At 39.2% G+C, this 25,466-nt stretch overlaps 2 protein-coding genes across 5 annotated transcripts in view; one reads left to right on the top strand and one right to left on the bottom strand.

The window, feature by feature from the left end:
• The window catches only part of NLN (neurolysin), a 98,208-nt gene extending 91,748 nt beyond the window's left edge, over positions 1-6,460 (bottom strand). Inside the window, exon 1 of one of the 2 annotated variants that reach the window (XM_059175099.1) lies at positions 6,270-6,460. In XM_059175099.1, the coding sequence (XP_059031082.1) occupies positions 6,270-6,310 (41 nt within the window). In that variant the 5' untranslated portion in view covers positions 6,311-6,460. The remainder of the gene's footprint in view (positions 1-6,269) is intronic. The other variant, XM_059175098.1, reaches the window with a different exon arrangement.
• Positions 6,461-6,531: 71 nt separating this feature from the next.
• Positions 6,532-25,466, top strand: part of SGTB (small glutamine rich tetratricopeptide repeat co-chaperone beta) — a 43,981-nt gene continuing 25,046 nt past the window's right edge. For 2 of the 3 annotated variants that reach the window (XM_059175113.1, XM_059175112.1), the window contains exons 1-4: positions 8,078-8,199; positions 9,619-9,676; positions 16,626-16,729; positions 21,070-21,139. In XM_059175113.1, coding sequence (XP_059031096.1) covers positions 8,125-8,199; positions 9,619-9,676; positions 16,626-16,729; positions 21,070-21,139 — 307 coding nt within the window. In that variant the 5' untranslated portion in view covers positions 8,078-8,124. Of the gene's footprint in view, positions 6,725-8,077; positions 8,200-9,618; positions 9,677-16,625; positions 16,730-21,069; positions 21,140-25,466 lie in introns of those variants that run through there. The other variant, XM_059175114.1, reaches the window with a different exon arrangement.

The following is a 25,466-nucleotide window of genomic DNA, read 5'->3' as shown; positions in this document are numbered from 1 at the left end:
CCAAAATCTTAATATACCTAGGAATAAACATAACCAAAGAAGCAAAGAACCTGTACTCAGAAAACCATAAAGTACTCATGAAAGAAATTGAGAAAGACACAAAGAAATGTAAAAATGTTCCATGCTCATGGATTGGAAGAACAAATACTGTGAAAATGTCTATGCTACCTGAAGCAATCTACATTTTTAATGCAATCCCTATCAAAATACCATCCATTCTTTTTTTTTTTTCCAAAGAAATGGAACAATCCTAAAATTATTTGGAACCAGAAAAGACCTTGAATAGCCAGAGGAATGTTGAAAAAGAAAGTCAAAGTTGGTGGCATCATAATTCCAGACTTCAAGCTCTATTACAAAGCTGTCTTCATCAAGATAGTATGGTACTGGCCAAAAACAGACATATAGATTAGTGGAACAGAATAGAGAGCCCAGAAATAGGCCCTCAACTCTATGGTCAACTAATCTTTGACAAAGCAGGAAAGAATGTCCAATGGAAAAAAGACAGCCTCTTCAATAAATGGTGCTGGGAAAATTTGGACAGCCACCTGCAGAAAAATGAAACTGGACCATTTCCTTACACCACGCACAAAAATAGACTCAAAATGGATGAAAGAGAAAGGAATCCATCAAAATCCTTGAGAACAGAGGCAGCAACCTCTCGACCTCAGCCGCAGCAACTTCTTCCTAGAAACATCACTAAAGGCAAGGGAATCAAGGACAAAAATGAATTATTGGGACTTCATCAAGATCAAAAGCTTTTGCACAGCAAAGGACAGTCAACAAAACCAAAAGACAACTGACAAAATGGGAGAAGATATTCACAAATGGTATATCAGATAAAGGGCTAATATCCAAAATCTAAAAGAACTTATCATACTCAAAACCAAACAACAAATAATCCAATCAAGAAATGGGCAGAGGGGGCGCCTGGGTGGCTCAGTGGGTTAAGCCGCTGCCTTCGGCTCGGGTCATGATCTCGGAGTCCTGGGATTGAGTCCCGCATCGGGCTCTCTGCTGAGCGGAGAGCCTGCTTCCCTCTCTCTCTAAGCCTGCCTCTCCATCTACTTGTGATTTCTCTCTGTCAAATAAATAAATAAAATCTAAAAAAAAAAAAAAAAAAAAAAAAAAAAAAAAAGAAATGGGCAGAGGACATGAACAGACATTTCTGCAAAGAAGACATCCAGATGGCCAGCAGACACATGAAAAAGCGCTCTACATCACTCGGGATCAGGGAAATACAAATCAAAACCACACTGAGATACCACCTCACACCAGTCAGAATGGCTAAAATTAACAAGTCAGGAAATGACAGATGCTGGTGAGGATACAAAGAAAGGGGAACCCTCCTACACTGCTGGTAGGAATGCAGGCAGGTACAGCCACCCTGGAAAATAACATGGAGGTTCCTCAGAAACTTGAAAATAGGGCTGCCCTACGACCCAGCAATCATACTATTGGGTATTTACCCTAAAGATACAAATGTAGTGATCCAAAGGGGCACATGCACCCAAATATTTATAGCAGCTATGTCATAAGAGCCAAATTATGTCAAGAACCTAGACTGTCCTTCAGCAAATGAATGGATAAAGAAGATGTGGTATGTATGTGTGTGTGTGTGTGTATATATGTATATGTATAATGGAATATTATGCTGCCATCAAAACAAATGAAATCTTGCCATTTGCAATGACGTGGATAGAACTAGAGGGTATTATGCAGAGCGAAATAAGTCAATCAGAGAAAGATAATTATCATATGATCTCCCTGGGATCAGGATCAGGAATTTGGGAGGCAAAGTGGGGGTTTGGAGGGTAGGGAAGGAAAAAATGAAACAAGAGGGGATTGGGAGACAAACCATAAGAGACTCTTAATCTCACTAAACAAACTGAGGTTGCTGGATGTAGAGGGTGGTTGGGTTATAGACACTGGGGAGGGTATGTGCTATGGTGAGTGCTGGGAAGTATTTAAGCCTGACGATTCAGACCTGTACCCCTGGGGCAAATAATGCTTTATATGTTAATAAAAAATTTAAAAATAAAATATAAAAATGGGGAGGATACGTGCTATAGTGAGTGCTGTAAAGAGTGTAAGCCTGATGACTCACAGACCTGTACCCCCGGGGCTAATAATTGATTATATGTTAATGAAAAAACCAGTTGATATATTTGGTTGGCTACTAGCTTCTAATAAGATAATAATTTCATGGCTTATATTTATTTTCTTCCATGCATATACAAAGAATGTGAGTAACACATATCAGTGGTTCTTAAGGTGTATTCTGCAGTCCTTGCAGGTGGTAATATGGGGAGGGGTCCTTGAGAGCATTTCAAGTTGTACTTCATGATAATGGTATGATATTATTTACTTTTTTCACTTAGTCTATATTTGTAGTGATGGTAAGAAGCAATGGTAGATGTAATTGTTGGCCCCTTTGAAGATGTCAAAGCAGTGGCACCAATCTAAGCAGTCATCATATTCTTCACTGCCACTGACTCATGCTAAAAATGTCAATTTCACTTTCATTAAATAGTAAAATATTTAATTTTATTAAATCTCAATCACTGAATGATATGTGTGGCAAAGTATGCATAAAGCACTTCTGCTGTATACTTGAGCACAAGGGCTGTTCAGAAAATTTGGTTGCTCAAACCAAAAGCACTGCGCAAGTGATTAAATTGTGAGCTGAAATAGTTGATTTTCTCGTGGAACATTATTTGTACTTGAAAAGACGAGTGACAGACAAAAGCTATGATTGATCAGACTAAAGTATCCAGCAGAAGTTCTCGTAAAATTGTAACAAAGTCAGACTGTCACTTTGAGGAACTGATAGTATTTGTTACCAATGACAAAATTTCAGCTTTCAAATGAAAATTACAATTTTGAAAACTGTATCTGCCACTGTGAGCTGCCCAGCTTCCTAATACTTCAAGCCATTTATGGTGGGGTAGATGATATAAAGGAATACGATATGATATTGTATAATGTAATTTGTCAACAGCAGGAAGATCTGTATAACACAGTGTACTGCTATTTTCCAAGTAACCAATATTTGATATTAGAAAATCATGTATGTGTAAAAGATCTATTTAAAATCCATTTAAAGGGACGCCTGGGTGGCTCAGTTGGTTAAGCAGCTGCCTTCGGCTCAGGTCATGATCCCAGCGTCCTGGGATCGAGTCCCACATCGGGCTCCTTGCTCCGCAGGGAGCCTGCTTCTCCCTCTGACTCTGCCTTCCACTCTGTCTGCCTGTGCTCGCTCTCGCTCGCTCTCTCTCTTTGACAAATAAATAAATAAAATCTTTAAAAAAAATAAAAATAAAAATAAAATCCATTTAAGGGGCACCTGGGTGGCTCAGTGGGTTAAAGCCTCTGCCTTTGGCTCAGGTTGTGATCCCAGAGTCCTGGGATGGAGCGCCGCATCAGGCTCTCTGCTCAGCGGAGAGCCTGCTTCCCTTCCTCTCTCTCTCTGCCTGCCTCTCTGCCTACTTGTGATCTCTCTCTCTGTGTCAAATAAATAAATAAAATCTTAAAAAAAAATCCATTTAAAAGATCCATTTAAAACCCAAGACAGGGCGCCTGGGTGGCTCAGTGGGTTAAAGCCTCTGCCTTCGGCTCAGGTCATGATCTCAGGGTCCTGGGATCGAGTCCCGCATCGGGCTCTCTGCTCAGCAGGGAGCCTGCTTCCTCTTCTCTCTGCCTGCCTCTCTGCCTACTTGTGATCTGTCTATGTCAAAGAAATAAATAAAATTTTAAAAATTAAAACAAAAAACAAAAAACAAAAAACCCAAGACACATGTATTTTAATGTAACAGAATAAGAAAAGTACATTGATCATTTCATATTCTGCAATGTAACTCATCTTTAAACAACTACTTGTGAAACATTGATATGATATAAATATCAGTGCATATCAGTGATCACTTTTTTTTAAATCCATGATCACTTTTAAAAAACTGTTAAATACTCCCGTTTCTCCAACTACATATAAGTGAGAGGTAGACGTTTCTTTATCTTCTTCAACCAAAACAAAAAAGTAACCTATCAAATGCAGAAGGAGATGTAAGAATCCAGTTATTTTCTGTTAAGTTACACATTTTATTTATTTATTTATTTTAATTTTTTAAAGTTACACATTTGTTTTGCACAAGTGTGAAACAATGCCACTCCTAGGATAGTTTTTATAAAAGACAAAAAGAGAAATCAAATGTTGAAGAAAATATAGAGAAGATGGGACTCTTATTCACCGCTTATTCACCGCTGACAGGAATGTAAAATGGTCCAAGTGCTATGGGAAACATAGAGGTTTCTCAAAAAATTTAATATAGAATTACCATATGGATCCACTAATTCTAAATATACCTGCCAAAGAACTGAAAGGAGAGATTCAAAAACAGATTTGTGCACATCTGTGATCATAGCAGTATTATTTAAAACAGCCAAAAGATGGAAACAACCCAAATGACCATGGACAGGTGAATAAACAAACAAAATGTGGTATATTGATAACAATGGAATATTATTCAGTCTTGAAAAGGAAGAAAATTCTGACCTAAGTTACAACAGGGATGAACCTTAAAAACACGCTAACTCAAATAAGCCAGTCACAAAAAAATAAATATTGCATGATTCCACTTGTATGAGGTACCTAATACAGTCAAAATCATAAAGACAGAAAGAATAGTGATCACCAGGGATGGGAAAGAACGTAAGGAGGAGTTACGGTTTGGGATGATGAATAAGAACTGGAGATTTTTAATGGTAATGGTAATGGTTGTATAACTATGTGAATGTTCTTAATGTCACTGAATTGTGCACTTAAAAATAATTAAAATGGCAAATTTTATGTTACGTATATTTTACAACCATAAAAAAACCCACAAAAACTGAAGGAAAAAAAAGAAACCAAACCGCAATTCCACTTTCTTATGGATTTTTTTGGAGGAGTTTTGGAAAAGTTATTTTTCATAAAAAATGTTATTGGTGCAGGTAATGAGTTTATTACCTTTTTTTTTTTTTTTTACATAAACTAATACTTTAAAAATCCCTCAATTTTCATTCCTAATATGGTAAATATGGAGAGTTATAACCAACATAAACAGATGCTCTTAGGTCCTCAGTAATTTTTGCAAGGTAAAAGGGTACTAAGACTAAAAAGTCTGAGAAGCGCTGTCTTGTACAGAATTTATTCTCTTCTCACACCTGCATTATGTATCTTCATTTGTCCCAACAAATGGCTGCATTTGAAGCTGTATCATTTGCAGTCTGCAGACTAAAAGGACAGTGTGAAATATGGTAAAAATCATCACATTAACTCTTTATAATACTGTCTCTTGTTTGCGCCATAATTACAGGGACTGAGCAACACAAAGCTCCACACAGATAAGTGGTCATATACAATAGAAAACTGTCAAAAAGCTCAAATGATGAACATTTTCCAAAGTAGTTCTGTAAGTATCTAGGAAGAAACACGTATTTCCTTTTTTTCTGTTGGACTGTCATTAGGATTTACAGTTCCAGGCTGGATTTGGGGATAGGGGTGGAAGAGGCATTGTTTCCGAAAACCACTCCATCCAGTGCACCCGTGCAAAGAATTTAATTCTCTCACCATCTTGCTACTGGTCTCTGGCAGAGGGGTGTGGCTTGGGAGCTAGGAAGCAATCCAAAACAGCAGCTGAGGCTGCCCCAAAATCGTGTCCTAGCAAAAATTTCCTCCATTTTGGGCCAAGTCCATTTGCCCCAGCAAGAGGCCTAATGTTTTATGGGAAAGAGGTAAATAAAAAGGAAATTAGAAAGCATGGACGGAGATAAGCAGCAAAACCATATCGGTTTCACGTGCGCGTTTGTTAAACGATTTGTATGCTGATCATATGCGCGAGGGGCAAATTAGAATCGCTATTCCTGAGTCTACAGCTGCCGGCACTTTTCACAAGGGGTCTGCAGTTCTGGATGCGCGACAGAAGTCAAATGCTTTTCTTATCCGAACCATCTTTCTGCATTCATTTTGGGCCAGGCCTGCGACCAGTCTCGCGGACTGCAGCTGAGACACTCCCAAACAAAGGGAATGAATGTCCTCCCGAGGGAGCGGAGGAGGGAAAGGTGGCCCCAAGTGCCCCCGCCAGGTGTCCGTCCGGGTAGAGCATGCGGGCCACGGGGATGAAAGTCTCAGGGGCGTCCGCGGGGTGCGCTCGGGAAAGGCTGAGCACCGGCACCCGGCACAGACCGGACCACGCCCGGCCCACAGTCAAGGTTAACCCGCGCACGGGAGGTACCTGTGGAGGCCTCGCACAGCCGAAAGGCACTGGGCGATCATGGGACGGCCGAGAGGCGACCGCGGGCGCGTTGTCCTCCGGTTTCGCGTGGGGGAGCCGAGAGGCGGCCTACAGGAGGAGGCAACAGCTGCAGCGGCGACCGGCCCTGTCCGCGCCCTCCCACGTGCGGCAGCCCCACGCCGGCGCCCAGTTCGGCCCCGCCCCTCCGACTTGCGCCCCGCCCCGCGCGCCTTGCGCCGTCCGGGGGGCGGTTCTGGAGAGACCCAGTGGCCGGGAGCCCAGCGCGCAGCCGGGTGGGCTGAGGGGCGGCGGCGGCTTGGGAGCCGGGGAAGTTTGGGCGACCGTGGGCAGTGCTGCCATCCGGAGCCAGGTTGAAGCCGGAGGACCAGGGGGCGGGCGTACCGGCTTACGGACGCCCCCAGGCCCGCTGCCACTGTGTCGCGTCCTCTCGCCTGGTAAGGGGCTTCTGTCTGGGATGGGTGCGTCTCCCACCGCCCCAGCTGGGGCCTGCACCGCGCACCCGCAGCAAACCCCGTCTGGGCCAAAGCGAGGCCCGGGTACTGAAGGGAGGGAGAAGGAGGTCGATGTCCTCTGGGGAGAAGAAGGGGGAGAAGCCTGGAGGAGGTTGAATATCTTCGTTTCCCCTCTTTCTTTTTTTCTTTTTTTTCCCCACCTTCTGCCTTGGACCCTATTTAGCACTTGCAACCCTAAGACTGGGCTCGCCTTTAAAATAAGCCCAGAAATAATAAACATCCTGGCGGCGGGTACCACACCCTGGCTTTGGATTAGGGAACCTGGGGAACAGATGGATGATGCGATTTAGTGGAAATAAGCCATTAAGGCCGGCTGGCCCTGCGCCACTGTTTGGATGCGATAGTATTCCATGTGAATGAACATGACCGGGAGCTTCCAGCTTGTCCACGAGAGCACAGCTACTGCAGATAGCGTTGGTCGGTGTGGAGTATCCATCGACTTAGGCAATGATTTTCCGACATGTCTTGTTTAAAAAAGAAATACCATTTTTATTAAGAATGACATTCAGTGGTTGAACACCCTTTCATTAATGTATTTCCTCCTCAAATAACAGTCTAAGCCTACAAAAGTTGATGCAGGGTAAATTATACATACATTTTTTAAAAATCTAATGAAATAGAGGAGGATGGTCATTTTAGACGAGCTTCTGAGTCAGCAGTATGAAATCTCCCTGAACTTAGTACTGAGGCCTTTTGGGGATTTCTATATCTGTATCTGTTCTCCTATCCTGATCTGTATCTGTACTATACATGCTGTTAAGATACAGTTGAGATATTCAGTTAGTGGCTGAGCTTGTGTTCTACATGTTTTGAGGACGATTTTACTTTTGCAGGTTTTAACATAATTTAATACTACTGGGTATAAGTGAAAATATGTAATAACTTACCATAACAATACTTTGTGTTCTCCTGACTCTTTAAAAACAAGAATGAGGGCGCCTGGGTGGCTCAGTGGGTTAAGGCCGCTGCCTTCGGCTCAGGTCGTGATCTCAGGGTCCTGGGATCGAGCCCCGCGTCGGGCTCTCTGCTCGGCGGGGAGCCTGCTTCCTCCTCTCTCTCTGCCTGCCTCTCTGCCTGCTTGTGATCTCTCTCTGTCAAATAGATAAATAAAATCTTAAAAAAAAAAAATAAAAAAAAATAAAAACAAAAATGAAGGTAATAAAAGTTTTGTTTTTGCTTTTTACTTTCTGTGTAATTTATAATCTTTTTATTTATAACCTTCCTGACCAATTCTTTAACATAACTTAGGTCACTGTTTTCCTTTTTCTTATCAAGGAAAAGTGTTTACGCTTTTAAAATGTCATCTATCAAGCACTTAGTTTATGCTGTTATTCGTTTCTTACGGGAACAAAGTCAGATGGATGCTTATACTTCAGATGAACAAGAAAGTTTGGAAGGTAGGCACCTGCTCTTCATGTTAATTTGTGTTATGATTGTAAACAAAGACTAAAATAACTGTAAGCCTGACCTTGTGATCTATTATAACAAAATTAAGATATTTTATTGATCTTTCAAGAAGAGAGATTGTGTTTTCATTTTCTGAGGCTTGTTTTAATTAACAGCACAATATGAGGACAATTGTTCATTTATTGAACAACTGTTATGTGTCAGAACTATGTTGTTCATACCGTAGGGAGTTTTTTCTCTACAGTAACTGTTAAGTTAGTATTATCCTCACTTTACAGAAAATGAAATGAAACCAGATAGATTAAGTGACATAACAATGAAATGTGGCCAAGTTGAGATTTAAATCCTGGTTTTTACTCTGAAGATCTTGTCTCTTCCTAATAGGAAAGCATCTCGTTTAGAATCAATACCTGAAAATACCTTAGTCATCATAAAAGCAATAGATAAAAGTGTAATAATTGCATCACAATTAAGCTCTGATAACTTACTATTTGGGGATTTGAAAATGAGAGAATTTCACTGTTGTTTGTGTGAGCTTTAAATATTAGACTTGGTAATCTGTGAAGTTGAGCATGACTTGGATGATAGCATCACGTGTTTCCCTGAACACCATCTTTTCTGCTTCACATTTATGCATTATAAAATTTAAATTCAGTATAACCCTAAAAAAAGGTAGAATTCTGCAGATAGGCTTGTGGAGGTTCAATGAGTGTAGCTTTCTTTGGCCTAAAGACTTAATTATTGCAATGAGACAGTACATTTGGGAGAATTTAATAGATATCTTACAATTTGATTTTACCATCTTGAAATTATTTCTCCTATAAAGGGGATACCTCTATTAATTTCAATAAGTACCTCCATTGTGAAGTGCTTTTGGTAAGCACTTCCATTGCTTTTAAGAGGTGGGGATGAAAATTGGGCATTTGCTCTAAATCTGCTTGCAATCTGGTAAGACACTGTCTTTCCAGGTGGCAGTGAGAGGAGCAGGTGACACACAGTTGGAGAACATTGCAGTTGGTTCATTTCATATTAAGATCTTTTTGTCCTCCTTAGTGGTTAAACTATGTGAAGGTAAAGGTGACTGATTATCTCAAGAAAACATTGGTTATGGTTGTCCAGTAGCAAACAGATAAATACAGTCATTTAATAGAAGATTTTTTTTCTAATCAAAGGCAGTATAATACATATTTCTAAGGACCAGAAAGAAAATTGAGTTTTTTTTTTTAAAAAAATCAAGATGTTATGTCCTATTTTTAGGATGGCCTTCAGCCAAAAATATGTGCCTTCAGCTGTTTGTTATATATGGCAGCCAGAAATGGTGCCAATTGTTTTTGACCGACCCCTATTTTTGACTCTGTGAGTCTAATTTAATTGAGTATGAAATCATGTGAAGTCTGCCCACCTTCTAGACATTTAAAAAAGCCCTAGAAGAGGAGCCTCAGTTCTCGTACCAGCCTTACCGTAGTGGTAAGTTTTTATATTCTTATCACCTTTGAGCTTTTTCATCAGAAAATATCACCCACTCCTAATTGTTGTCATCTACTGACATCTGTTTCATGTGCTCCTGCTCCCTGTCACTCTCTCTAATACTAATCTGTCTGAATTTTTGGCACTTGCGATGACCTCATAGGTGTTTCTTTCAGTTCTCTCAGCACTCTGTTCCTTGACCTGCTTGTCCTCCAGTGATCTCAACCACTGAGCAACAGGGCCGTACCCTAGACTAGTGGTTCTGAACTCAAGGTGGTTTTGTTTGGGGATATTCTTGACTGTCACCACTGAGTGGCTGGTATTACTGGCATCAAGTGGGTAGAGGCCATGGATACTGCTAAACGTCCTGTAATGCACAGTATGTCCTCCAAGAACAAAGTCCAAACTGTCAGTAGTGCCAAGGGTGAGGAACTGTTCCCTGGACCTTCTCATTTTTGAAACTGCATTCTCTCCACCATCTCTATTGTAAACATTTCACATTCTGACCAGCACTGCTTGTCTTTGCAGCTCACTCCCTTTAGAATCCCTACCCCAATAATTCTTTAACCCTATGAGTATCTCCAGTCTACTGATCCCTTACCCTTCACACCCTCTTCCATGGTTCATCATTATGTTCATGCCCTTGTATATCTCTCCCTTTCTTGCAAAACCTGACCTTTTAAAAATTCAGCTCTCCACCACCTCTGTGTTCATATCCATGTGACTGTGTATAGATGGAGCAAACCATACAACTTTGCCAATTGGTTCCTCTTTGAATTCATGATCATGAGCCTCAAGTGGATGTTTAATGCTGCCTGGCAATGATACTGTCTCTTCCAAGGTCATGCATACTTTTGTTCTCCTAGACCACTGCTTTAACACTTTTTCTCCTGTCTTCTCAAACCCTCAAATGACCTCCCCTGTGTGCACTTTTAGTCGCTGACCTTGCTTTCTACTTCACCAAGAAAGTTCAAGTAATAAGAAGACAACTTCCACAGACTCCCCCTGCCCCATCTATCCGCACACCAGCATCTATATCCTCACACACTCTGCCTGTCGGCCCAGATATGGTAATAGTATGCCATGGACTAAATATTTGTGTTTTCTTGAAATTCGTATGTTGAAACCTAACCCATTGTGATGGTATTAGGAGGTGGGGTGTTCATGATCGGGTTAGTGCTCTTCTAAGAGACCCCAGAGAGCTCCTTTGCTCCTTCTACCATGTGAGGACACAGTGAAGAGACACAGTCTGGGAACCAGAAAGCAGGTCTTCACTAGACACTGAATTTACTAGCCTCCAGAACTATGAGAAATAAATTTCTGTTGTTTATAAGCCACCTAGTCTATGGTGTTCTGTAAGAGCAACCCAAACAGACTAAGACACCGTAGATGAACTATCCACTGTCTTTTCTAAATGAAACCTCTCTATTGACACATGGAATCTGATTCTATCCTGTCTCACCTCCTCCGAGTTATCGCTCGAGTTATTCTACCCTTCTTGTCTTACATCAGCAAACTTCCCTCTGTTCTGGATCATTTATATCAGAATATACTTTTCATTATTTCTCCCTTCTTAAAAAAGCAAAAACAACAGCTAATTACCCTTGCCATATTACCCCACTACTTCCGAACTACTGCCTACTTTGATGATCTTCCCCTTTTGCTGGAAAACTTTGAAAGAATTGTAGATACTTGCTTTTTAAAATTCCTCTCCTATTCTTTTTTTTTTTTAAAAGATTTTATTTATTTATTTATTTATTTAACAGAGATAGATATCATAAGTAGGCAGAAAGGCAGGCAAAGAGAGAGGAGAAGCAGGCTCCCTGCTGAGCAGATAGCCTGATGCGGGGCTCGATCCCAGGACCCTGAGATCATGACCTGAGCTGAAGGCAGAGGTTTAACCCACTGAGCCACCCAGGCCCCCCCCTCTCCTATTCCTTTTTAAACCCATTCCAGTTAGGCCTTAACCTCAGTCTTTCTGCCCATACTGTTCTCATCAAGGTCATCAGTGATTTCTGGATTCTTTAGTTCAGTGGTCTGTTCTCAGTCTCCATCTGCCTTACTAGCTGCCATTGATAAAGCTGATGATCTCCCTCATCTCACCCACACCCCGAGGCCACTGCCGTACACTTGATTCAGTTGGCTTTCAGGCTACCTCCTCACACTCTCTTAGTTTTCTTATTATCTCCTTGTTTGCTCCATCTGTCTCCTTTACTAGTTTCCCTTCTTTTCCCTGACCTGAAGTGTCCAGGGTCCAATGCTTGAACTTCTTCTCTTCACTCTCTATACTCAGTTTTTTGATGATATCGTTCCATTTCTTGACTTTCAACCAAGACTTTCCTTCTGAACTGCAGATTTTTATATCCAACTGCCTACTAGGTATCTCCACTTCTATGTCTAATAGGCATCTCAAACTGAATATTTCCAAGACTGAACTCCTGATCCTCCCACCCAAAATCTGTTCCCTATCTCAGTTGATGGCAACTCTCTCTTTTCAGTTGCTTAGGCCCAAAACTTGGGCAGCATTCTGGACTCTTTTCTTTCTCTCAGATTCTGCATTTAATCATTTAGTAAATCCTGTTGGCTGTACTTCTAGAGTCTTACCATTTCCTCCCACCTCCACTGATGTCACCCTGGGTAGAATTAGGTGGTTTTCATCTGTTTTAACGTAGTGGCCTCTAACTGGTCTGTTCTTGCAGCTTTGTTGAATATTCCCAACACAGCCACCAGTGATCTTTCAAGACCGAGTGTGTCAGGGGCGCATGGGTCGCTCAGTCAATAGTGCATGCGACTCTTGATTTTGGAGTTGTAAGTTAAAGCCTCATGTTGGGTGGAGAGATTACTTACAAATAAAATCTTTAAAAAATTTTTAAAAAGTAAAACAGAGTATGTCAGATTCTGTCATTTCTCCATTCAAAATCTTGCAGTGACTCCTCATGTTCCTTAGTCATGTTTTAAAGAATTCATATATTTGGCCTTCTGTGATGTGTTGTTCACTGACTCTTTGCCTTTCTCATTTGACTTGAGCCAAATTAGCTTCCTAACTCTGAGTACACTACCTCCTCTTTCCTAAGAGCTTGTGCTATAGTTGTTTTTTGCTGCTTGGATTGTTACTACTTCAGAAAATGGTAATACCTTCATTGTCTTTGAGTCTTTGTAGGATCTCTTTTCTGAATGAGGCCTATGCTGGGTGCTCTTGTGTCTGTAGCCTGCTTCCCTGCTTTGCTCCCCACATTTGGATCTCTTTACCCTGCTCTACTTTTTATTGCTTATAGCCTACCTCTCCACCCCTGCCCCAAAATGTCAGTCCCAAGAGGTCAGGGGTCTTTTCTGTTTTATTCACTATGTGATATATCTGAAGCATATAGAAAAGTGCCTGACACATAGTAGGTGCTCAATAAATATTTGTTGAACTGAATTGATGAATTGAGCCTGGTGATCCTGGGCCTATCACTCAGTTGATCTGTATCTTAACTTCTCAGTCTGTTAGATGAAGCTGTCTGCCTCCTCTTCATCTGATAGATTCGTCCAGAGAATCAGAATCAGAATCAGGGAAGGCATGTAGCTAACGTATGGCAGCTTTTGAAATGGGATATGGTAGTGTTAAATAGAATTCTTCATTTGCCCTGCTCCTCATCAGTACCAAATGCAGAATGTTTGTTGTTAAAGTAGAGCAATAATTATATACAGTATTTGTTTATATTTGTATGACTTATTCCTGACTATGACCTCCTGAAAGGAAGACTGAATGTAATAATCCTTGCTTCATAAGTGAATCTTGAAGTAAAAGATAAATTATTGCACTTAGGTTATTTGATTTTTTTTTTTTAACTGGATGAAAAATGGTAATGAGGTAATCCTGAATTTTTGTCATACCCTTACCCCCATCCCAACTACTGCCTACCGTTTTTGTGTTCCTTTTTCTGGAAAACTCTTTGAAAGAGCTGTCTATACTTGCCTTTTCTAATTTCTCTCCTATTCTTTTTTGAACCCATTCCAGTTGGGCCTTTGCCTCAATCTCTACAACCAAATCATCATTAAGGCTAAACACTTTGGCAATGGGGTTTACCTATCAAACAATTCTGTTTACTTATATAGGGAATCTAACAGAGTCAAAATCTTAGAATCAGGGAGTAGAGTGACAGTTGCTAATGCTGGGGAAAGAGAAAATAGGAGATGGTCAAAGGGTACAAAGTTTCTGTTATGCAAGATATTTAAGTTCTGGGAACTTACTAGTCTGCCCAGTGTCTATCACTAACTGTGTTCTGTACTTAAAGTTTGGAAGAAGGTAGATCTTAGGTTAAGTGTTTTTACTACATACGTATGCATGATAATAACAATGGTGAGAAGAAACTTTGGGGGGCAATGAATATGTCTCTGGCCTTGACGGTGGTAATGGTTTCATGGGTGTATACTTATCCCCAAGCTCAGACATTATATATAAACAGCTTTTTGCATGTCAACCATACTTCAGTAAAGTGGTTTGAAAAAACACACACCAAATAATGTGTTTAAGACAAAACAGGTATCTCCTTTAATGATATTTAATTGTGTCTAGTATGTACCAGATCTGTGTTTTAAGATTAGTGACAGCAGAGATAAAGGAGCTGGACTGAATTGCCTCAACAGAATAGAGCATAAAAATCCCTTAGGTACCACATGGACTTTGCACCTGTCAGTATTTAGCAGTAAAGTTACATACTCTGGGTTTTGGTTAAGGGCTTGGTTGTGTACTATCCCTCTTTCCCTTGTCTGTGCATTAATGTTTTGAAGGAGAGAAGTGCTTTTCTCTACAGGTTGTATTGTTGTTATTTCCTCTGTAATTAAACTATTACTTCCAATGTAAACATAGATGTAGATTAAATTTATTGAGCACCTATTATTTGCCAGATATGTTAATGTCAGAGATGAGTCAGATACAGTCCTTATCCATAGAGACCGTCTAATGTGGGAGATAGACATTTAAACATATGAAATGTAGCATGAGAAGTTCAATAAAAGAAACAGGTACCAGCGACGTGGCCACAGTAAAGGCAATGACAAGTCTGATCAGGGAGGAAAGATACTGATCAAGAATAAAAAAAAAAGAATAAATATATACACATAAACACACATATACATTTACCATTATGATTATTGTTTATTGTTTACATTAACTGTCATCATGGCAATGGGAGCCTGTTTCTTTGTGGCTGAGTGTTTTTAGTGCTGGTAAGGACTGAAGTTTGAGAACAAATGCTTGGCAAGAATAGAAATTGAGAGAATGAGAAAGGGCAAACAGTGGATTATGTTCTATGTAAAAGACACTCAGACTTCTTATACTTGGTAACTTGTTGCTTATTCAGTCCCTTTTCTAAGGACAGTTGTTCTCTGGATAGAGAAAGTAGTATTTTCATTTCTTTTATGATAGAGGTATATTTTTCTCAGGACCACAGTTAATACATAATGTATCTTTTAAAAAGTCATATACAAATATAAGTGAATCTATAATAAATCTGACAAAGGATGATGAATACTGTATGATCTCTCTTATATATAGAAGCTTATAAACAAACCAAGCACAAAGAAGAGATTGGTGGTTTCAGAGGTGAGGAGTGGGGTGAGAGAAGTGAATGAATTGCTTTTGTGTTGTTTTTAGTTTAAGTATATAGAGTACAGATAATAATAAAACTTATCCACAAATATAAGTGGATCTCCTCCACACTGTCTGGAAGTACACTGAACATTTGGGCTACAATCTCATTTCGGGAGCCAGGAGAGAATTCCTTTTCAAAGGAGAGCATCCCCAAGATGAAAAGCTGCCACCATTTCCCTCTGTGAGTACTTGTAGGAACAACAGGGTATCTTTCTTCCCTGTAATTGCCCTGGTTTGGACTGCTTGTTTGTTTAGATCACTTAGGTGGGAACACTCCCTGATTGGAGGGGTCATTTCCGTTACTCTGTTATGTAGCTGGTACATATTTCTATTAGTGAACTTGTTATGCTGTATTACGTGCATTTAACTGTCTCCCACATTAGACTGTCTCTGTGAGGATAAGCCTTGTGTCTTATCCTTTCTAATGTCTAATCCATTCTCAGCATTCCTACCAGACTTTTAGTTCTAAACACAAATCCAGTTATATTATTCTCCGTTACTGAATTGTTTAATGGCTCTCTACTTGCCCACAGTGGGAAGTGCACATTCTTTAAGAACGTTATGTAAGGTACCTTGTCATCCAACAACAGACTTGCTTTCTAGCATAATCTCCACCGTATCTCTCCACCCTGTCTGTACCCTGGCCATATCAGTTATCTTGTCATACAACAAATGCAGATGACACACCTTTCACTGTTTAACATGCTGTGTATTTTTGTTTTTGTCAGCCTTCTTCTCTTAATCGAAAGCTTCATCACATGGGTAGCAATTTTTATCTTCCGATTAACTGTTGTATTAGGAAAGCACCTTGCACATAGTAGGTGCTTGGGGTAAATTTGCAGGCATGAATGAATTTTTTTAAAGTCCACCTATCTTCACATAAGTAAATATACCAGCCACTTTGTTTCTGTTACTCTTTTGGTCAGGTTGAGAATTCTGTTTCTCACATTGAAAAAGAAGACTTTTTTGTTTGTTTTATTCAAGGTGGTTAATCAGATATTGGCAGAGAGGAGTCCATTGTTGTTAATAACATGATTCAATAAGAATATGATGTAATGGCTATATTGAGAAATTATATTCTAGGTAACATTTTTTCCTTAAGTAAGGAAGAAGAAATCAAGTTGTCTTCCCTTAGCAGCTGGTCTATAAACAGAAATCTCTATGTAGCTGAACCATTTAGTTTTTCCTTATGTTCTGTGATCATAAATACTGAATTACCACAGATTGCACAGAGTGCAGATTTCTACCAGAAAAAAAGGTCGTTTCTTTTTTTAGGTTGCTAATTTTTTTTTCACTATTCAAATTTATCTCAAGTTGCAATTCAGTGCTTGGAGACAGTTTTTAAAATCAGCCCAGAAGATACCCATCTAGCAGTTTCACAGCCTTTGACAGAAATGTTCACCAACTCCTTCTGTAAGGTAAGCTGTCACTGTTTTCTCATTAGTATCTGATTTAAGTGTGACTACAATAATAATGTTGGGTTGTTAACATTTGAGGGGCTAGACTTTAGGTAACTAACTTCTTCCTAGGTGTAAGGTAGATAGTCCACATAGAGATGATTTGGGACCTAAAATAAAACTTTTAACGTGCTTTAGGTTTCCATATTAGTAGCTGTTCACATCCTTTCACCTTCTTTTATGTTTAATGATATGTCTTAGTTGCTTTTTAAGTCCTGTTTAGTCTCTGAGCATTTTTAGATTTCTGACATGGAATACAAGTTAAAAACAAAATTTTCCTGTTTACAAAGCAACTATGTAGAAGTAGATTCATTAGGAATTGAATCATCATTTTGAAGCAGATTTCATAAAATTTGACCATTGATAGGGCTCTTTAAGACAGGGGAAGTTGCAGGGTCATTGTGCAAAAGTAATGCCAAAAACCAAGTTTTCTGATATCCCTGCTCTCAAGAACTGTTTATAATGGTCTCTGGTTTCTGGCCTTTCCAGGGAACATGGACCATAACACTGCCTAAAAAAAAATTTTTTTTTTTAAAGATTTTATTTATTTATTTGACAGAGAGAGATCACAAGTAGGCAGAGAGGCAGGCAGAGAGAGAGAGGGAGGAAGCAGGCTCCCTGCTGAGCAGAGAGCCCGATGTGGGACTCAATCCCAGGACCCTGAGATCATGACCTGAGCCGAAGGCAGCGGCTTAACCCACTGAGCCACTCAGGTGCCCTAAAAAAATGTTTTTAAAGACAGTTTTATTTATTCAGTGATTGATTTGTAGAGAGACAGTGTAAGCAGGGAGCAGTGAGGGGTAGAAGGAGAGGGATAGAGAAAATCTTAAGTAGGCTCCATACCTAGTGCAGAGCCTGATGTGGGGCTCAGTCTCACAACTCTGAGGTCATGACCTGAGCCGAAATCAAGAGTCTGACATTTTACTGACTGAGTCACCCACGCATCCCTTCAACTGTCTGAAAAATCTTAAGGTTACTGATTTTAGGGTCCCGGGGTGACCTCCCATGTGTTTTTTCATTACACTTTGGTGCCTCGTGAACTCCTTTTGTTATTCTAGTTCTGTATTCAAGCTTCGGTAGAAAATGAGGAACTCAGGGGAAAAGCCGAAGCATGTAGTGTATACTTCAGCCTGGCAGGGACATTGCTGATACTACCACATTGGCTGCTTCTAGAACTTGTTGGAAGAGGTTCTGAGAATTGCAGTGAAGATTGCAAGTTGGCAGTATTATCTTCCATCTTTCTCTACTTGGAAAAAAGAACAATGCGGTTATCAGACAGATCAATACTAATTATATGACAAAGATGTAAGGAGATAGTGACATGTCTCTGTGCCCCCCATCATAGAATTCCCCTTTGCTCTGCTTTGGTTGCTGTGATTGTCTGGGCTTCTGGCCTCCTTAGGGAACCCCATTGCAGTGGCTGGATATGCCCATGGTTGAAGCTGACTTTATTTAAGTCCTAGATGCCCAAGAGGCTTGTGCTTGAGACAACACTTGGATTTGCTCATTCCTTAGCTCCTGTCACTGTTCACCTCATATTAAAGAGATCAGAATTTTTTTTTTTTACTTCTCAGGAGACTCAAATTGACTTTTGCGCTCTGTTTAAATAGGGCTCTGTTTTCTTTCTCTCTCACTGTTTCCCTATGATTATATTTAATTGTAAAAATTTTTTACTTACTATTTTTAGAATATAATTTCTTGGAATTGGCTGCATTGTGTATCTGCACAGTGTTATTTGTGGTATTAATTCTTTGTTATTCCTATTTAACAGCAGCAACTTCATCACATACGTGTTTGTTAGGAGAGTACCTCAAAGAGAGTCTAAAACTTGCCTAAAGCAGCATCAAAATTGTTAAAATTAAAGAAATTATGTCTCTATTTCACCATAAAAAAGAGTGAGGTCTTGCCATTTGCAATAGCATAGATGGAACTAGAGGGTATTATGCTAAGCGAAACAAGTCAGAGAAAGATACCATATGATTTCACTCATATGTGGAATTTAAGAAACATGCAAACAGCAAAGGGTAAAAAAAAAAGAGAGAGCGAGCGAGCGAGAGACAAACCAAGAAACAGATTTCACTATAAAGAACAAACTGAGGGTTACTAAAGGGGTGGAAGGTGGGGGGGATGGGTGAAACAGGTGATGGGGATTAAAGAGGACACTTACGATGAGTACCAGGTAAAGTATGGAATTATTGAATCATTATATTGTACACCTGAAACTAAAATAATACTGTATGTTAACTAACTGGAATTAAAAACTTCAGAAAAAAAGAAATTATTCGTCTAAGTATCCTTGGTTGTTACATTGATCATTTTAGTTTTAGGAGTTAAGTTTCTATACTAAATGGATTCAGTCCTTTACATAAAGTAGATAACCCTCATCCCTACATTATGGCTGCTCAAATGTATTCAATGAATATAAGAATTAGTTTTTAAAAGATATAGAACTGTGGCAATTTCATTAAAATAATTCAGAAGGGGGCGCCTGGGTGGCTCAGTGGGTTAGGCTGCTGCCTTCGGATCAGGTCATGATCTCAGAGTCCTGGGATCGAGTCCCGCATCGGGCTCCCGGCTCAGCAGAGAGCCTGCTTCCCTCTCTCTCTCTGCCTGCCTCTCCATCTACTTGTGATTTCTCTCTGTCAAATAAATAAATAAAATCTTTAAAAAAAAATAAATAAAATAATTCAGAAGGATTTAGAAGGCAGAGCAGATTAGAGTCCATTTATCAATATGCCATTTTTTGTGACTCGAAAAAGCCACTTTTTCCCCATGCATTAACTGCCCAGGCTTGTTAGAAGATGTGTCATAGAAGAAACCCTGATAGCAAGTACTGCGGTGCAGTCCTGTGTCCTTGAACTACATTTACATCCTATGACCGTAGTCAGTTTTAAGTAGTGACCTCTAGTTACAAGGATTCCCATTTTAACTCTATTTTTTATTCCATTTTATTCTGATACTTTATGCTTAGAAAAACTGATTAGTAGAGAAAGATTACAAAATATAAGAACAACTCATGTACTTGATGAATGATTTTATACTTGTGAAAATTTGTGTGTAATTAGGGAAGTATATTTGAACGTTGGAATTATCAAGTTCCTTGAAACTTTAGACAAGACAAAGAACCTGGTGGGTATATTCTAAATGTAGTACATAGGCACATTAGCTACAAATTATGTTTTCTTGAAAACTATAGCTTTACTCATGAACTTCAGAGTCAAGTATAAAAGCAGCACAATTTTAAAAAGATCTTTCAAAAATGGAAAATTGCATTATTTTCCTGGTGCCACTCAAGATATTTCTGCTTGTGCCTTTGGTTTGAACCCTATAAATGCAAAGGAGGTTTGAGGATGGTAGTAGCTACTGAAAACAGGAAATTTACATTGTTTTTTTATTTTATGATGAAATTAATATATGTCCACTGTTTTAAAAAATTCGGTCAACATGGAATGATATAAAGAAGAGACTGAAAATTTTACCTCCTTAGACCTTTCCTGTCTTTGTTTTTTAGCCTGTGTGCATGTATATGTGTGTGTGCACGTATTTAAGTAATAGGATCATATTATTAGTGCTCTTTTTGTAAACTGTGAATTTGACTTAGTGGGCTATCTCCTTAGATATTAAACGTGTTTCAAGATTTTCACTAATATAAAAAAAAATTTCTTGAATATATTTCTATTCCTATTCTTTGTATACTTGTTATCTATTTATTTTACCAGAATTTAATAGAATTTATTAGAAATTTCAGAAAAAAAATCTTCACAACTATACCTAATATCTAATTTGGATAACAAAATATCCTGTTTTTATTTTTAAATATAATGAATTTATTTTCAGCAGCATGTTCATTTAAAACAACAAAGCATTTCCATTCACTAAAAAGGTATTTGTCAATAAAATACACAATAAACCTGTAGCATAAATGTAAATAGTCAGTTTATCTCCATTACCCACAGTATAATTTATTTTATGGTTATAGTATTTTAAGTATATTGGTTACTTATATTTGTTCTGCATGAAGTAGGATTTTTTGATCTAGGTAAAGCAAATAAAAAACTTTGATTCACAGTAGCCCATTATCTTCTAGAGAAAATTCTACATAGTCATTTTTCTAATAAAATTATGTGAGAGGACTATTCGCCTATTTCTTTCTAATCTTTTTATTTACAAGTTAAATTTCATCACATGTAATTGCAGATGAGTTACTGTAATGCAGGTTATTCATTATTATTTATGGTTCTGTGGGATGGCTCTTTTTTATGTAGCTAAATGGAAATACATTGATTTTTATTTAATTTCAGAATGACGTTTTGCCTCTCTCAAACTCAGTGCCTGAAGATGTGGGAAAAGCTGACCAATTAAAAGATGAAGGTGAGAATTTCATAAAGAAATTACTTATTTAGTAAAACTTTCTGAAACTCTGGAGAAAATGACTTTGTCAGTTGATAAGATTCTGGTTTACACTGCCAAGCCTGGATTGTCATGAGGCCACATGGTATTTGTGAAACAGAAATAAATGTGATGGGGAAAAAACCTAGAAACATAGAATGGCTTGTGAGCAATATAGTTGTGTCTTGTTCCAAGAGAAGCAGATCTGATGTGAATAAGACCTGGAAAACAAGTCACTTAAAGGAGATTACTTATAACTGAATTTGCTATGTGTACTCCAGCATACCAAATTCTTTTTTATGTTTAAAGAGATGAAAATAATTTTCAGTATTATTTTAACTCTTGTATATATTTACTGTTTTCTAATTCTTTGAAATTTGTTAATGCATGTATATGGCATGTAAGTATTAGCTAGCACATTTAGTTACTATATTACTACATCTTCTAATAGTGGCTCTTGAAACATTCTTGGTGCTAATAAGTCACTGTTGAGGATCTGTGTTCAATTTTTCTGTCATGTCATTTATGTTAAGCTATAGAGGAGAGTCAGGTCAGACATACAAGAGTTGTACTAAGAAGCTGGAGGGAAGTTTTGATATTAGCAGTGAATGAGAGCCAAGAAATTCCATGTCCTATAGGCAGAGAGTTTTAGGGATTATGCCATGTTCTGAAGCTATACAATATTGATTCAGAACCATTTTTCTGTACTTTTCCTTACACCGAAAAAGGGTGTTTACTTATAAAAAAAAACAAACAAAAAACCCAACACTTGATGTCTAAAATGGCAGATATGGAAGTTTTTCCTATTCCTTGGGCCTTATCTTCTCTATTAAATTTATAAATACATACATATATCATTGTTTTTAATGGCCACATAGTGTTCCATGGTACTGTAAGACCATGATTTACTTACCTAGATGGATAATTTTGTAATCCTAAATAACATTATCTTAATGTCTTTGTCTGCATTTTTACTACTTTGATTATTGTCATAGGATTACATTATAAAGTTCTGTATTTCCAACAAATACACAGCTTTCGATTTTCCATTTCCTATTTTCTCTAAGAAATGGTAGTACTACAGTGACTTAAAATTTTAGAATGATGTCTTTCATACATTACATGTAAAAGTAAGCAACAACCAAGGGGTACCTAGATGGCTCAGTCAGTTAAGCCTTTGGCTCAGATCATGATCCTGGGGTCCTGAGAGTGAGCTCCAAGTCGGGTTCCCTGCTCAGTGGAGAGTCTGCTTGTACCTTCCCCCCTGCAGGGCCCCCTGCCCCTGCTCTCTCTCTCTCTCAAATAAATAAATAAAATCTTTAATAAAAAATTAAGCAACAACCAGATCCTTGTTGTCATTTGAATCAAGAGTACTCCCCCACCAAGAATTTCAATTTAGGCTATCCAGATAGAAATGCATTTTCCATATATTTAGTTTCTAATTTTAACAATTTAATCTGTTGTGTTTTTTTTTTCTTGCTCAGAGTTTTATAGTATCTGAGCTCAATGAGGATGATATTGAATAGATGGCAAATTGAAATTTAATTTTTGTCCATCATGTTTACTCCCTCTGCAGGAGATTGTGTTCCCCACACAGTTTGCTATGATGTAGTGAATGTTGGTAAGAGGAGGATTAGGAGTCATTTACTGTTCCAGCATGGGTAACTGAACTGCTCTTGCTTTCGCCTTTAACCAAAAGCTTTTATTCTTTGTTTTTCTTAAGACCTATCATATCTAAGACACATTACACACAAAGTTAAAGCAATTTTATTTTATTCTATTGAGTGTACCGGGGGGAGGGGGAGGGAAGAGGAGGGAGGTGAGAAGGAGATGAGAGGGAAGGGCAGAGGGAGAGAGAGAATCTCAAGCAGACTCCACGCCCAGTGCAGAGCCCCACAGGGCCATTGTAGACTGTCAAGTGTAAGATTATTCCGGGCTGTGTGTTATACTTAACTGTGTTAATCAAGGCTTCTAGTCCGCTAGTACCTTCCTGAAAGGTTGCTTTCAAATATTTCTGTGTTTGGTTTCTGAAAAGCTACAGTAAGCTCAGAAAAAACCAAGATGGTTTCATTTCTGTCATTTCCTCACACATCACAAAAGTCTAGGCATATCTTACAGGTCATCTTCATAATTAAAGGAGATAATTTTATAGGAGAGGACCACGAAAGCATAAATTGCTATAAAATGTTCATTTATATTTATCTTTACAAATTTCTTCATCTGTGTCCTGCATATTTGTACGTTAGATGTTTTGTAACTTTAGGCTTACTGCTACTATATGTAAATTTATATATACATATAGTATGTAGACATTTGATGGGGTGGTGGTTTACAGGAAAAGACATACAAAAGATTTTATTAATATTAATAATAATGATAATAACAGTGCCACCCTGTTAGTGAATGATCTGTCACAACTGCTAACTCAGGAAAGAATGGGTGAGCCCTGGTGCTGTTGGGGCCACCTGCTCTGTCCTTAGGAACCCCAAAGGGACTGGACAGTCAGAGGCACAGCTCCTGGCTGGTTTTGCCAACACTGTCAGGAACAAACTCAGATACTCTCTTGTGGGAGTAGCCAATAACTCAAGAGAGGAGGGTTTGGAAAAGAGAAAGGTGGAATTTATTTCTGGTACCAGCTGCCGAGGGAGGTGGCAGCTCAAGCCTTAACAACCCACCTATCTGCCTGCAAGGTGGACCCCTGGAGTTTTGCAGGAGAGGTTTAGGGGAGTAGGTGCCAGAGAGCAAGCAGGGAGCACATGATCATGGCTGCGGTTTAGTATGTTTTCAGCATGTGATCATGGACAGGGAAGGGACCTATGGTTGTGGTCTTCTAGGCATTCTCTTACTATCAGTGCTTTTCTGGCCTGGCAGTGGGAATGTTCTGGTCATTGCCCAACACCTTCATCGTTGCCTCAAGATAATGTGGTAAGAAATAAGCACAGTGGATTTTAGTTAGAGCATGAGTTAAGTGGTCGTGTCTATTTCTGGTTTTAATTTTTGGGGTCACTGTGGTACTAGAGGACTCCCTAAGAACCCAAGATGAAAAGGCCCAAGAGCAAAAAGAAAATCCACATAACCCAGAAAATTCCTTTGCACAGGAGAAACAAACCTATTTAAGTACCTAGGCTCATGTAGTTAATATTATCTTGCTCTGTCATAAAAACTATGTAATCCTCTTAGCTTCCTTAGAGGTTTTATAGTTGTTACTTTTGGGGGGTGGGGATCTAAATTAATTTTTTTTTAACAGCTTTATTGAGGGTTGCCTTGGTGGTACAGTTGGTTGAGCATCGAAATCTTTGTTTCGGCTCAGGTCATGATCTTAGGGTCTTGGGATCAAGCCCTGCCTTAGCTCTGCTTTCAGGGCGGGGGGAGTCTTCTTGAGATTCTCTCTCCCTCTGTGTGTCCCTCCTCCCATTTGCTCTTTCTCTATCTGAAATAAATAATTCTAAAAACAAACAAACAAAACCCATCAGCTTTATTGAGCTATGATTTGCATACCATACAGTTTACTCCTTTAAAGTGTACAGATTTGGGCGCCTGGGTGACTCAGTCAGTTAAGCGACTGCCTTCAGCTTAGGTCATCCCGGAGTCCTGGGATAGAGTCCCATATTGGGCTCCCAACTCCACGGGGAGTCTGCTTCTCCCTCTCACCTCCTCCTTGCTCATGCTCTCTCTCACTGTCTCTCTCTCAAATAAATAAATAAAATCTTTAAAATAAATAAATAAGGGGCGCCTGGGTGGCTCAGTGGGTTAAAGCCTCTGCCTTCGGCTCAGGTCATGATCCCAGAGTCCTGGGATCGAGCCCCACATCGGGCTCTCTGCTCTGTGGGGAGCCTGCTTCCTCCTCTCTCTCTCTGCCTGCCTCTCTGCCTACTTGTGATCTCTGTCTGTCAAATGAATAAATGAAATCTTAAAAATAAATAAATAAATAAATAAAGTGTACAGATTCATTGGTTTTGTAGTATAGTCGTGGAGCTGTGCAACCATTACCACAATTATAGAACATTTTTATTACCCTAGGAAGAAACCATGTAGCTATTAGTGGAATCACTGTTTTTGTTTGTGTTTGTTTTTTTAAGAGAGTGCATGTGTACCTGTGTAGGCGTGAGTTGGGGCAGAGGGAGAGAGAGAGAGAAAATTCTAAGTAGTCTCCATGCTCAGTGCAGAGCCCCATGTGGAACTCGATCCCACATCCTGAGATCATGACCTAAGTGGAGATTGAGTCAGATGTCTAGCCAACTGACCATCCAGGTGTCTCTAATAGTCACTCCTTATATGCATTTCTGATTCTTAATGTGCAGTAACTTTT

This window comes from Mustela lutreola, chromosome 5 (genome assembly GCF_030435805.1).
Source record: "Mustela lutreola isolate mMusLut2 chromosome 5, mMusLut2.pri, whole genome shotgun sequence".
NCBI classification, from domain to species: Eukaryota; Metazoa; Chordata; class Mammalia; order Carnivora; family Mustelidae; genus Mustela; species Mustela lutreola.
This window is presented reverse-complemented; position numbering and strand designations above follow the sequence as displayed.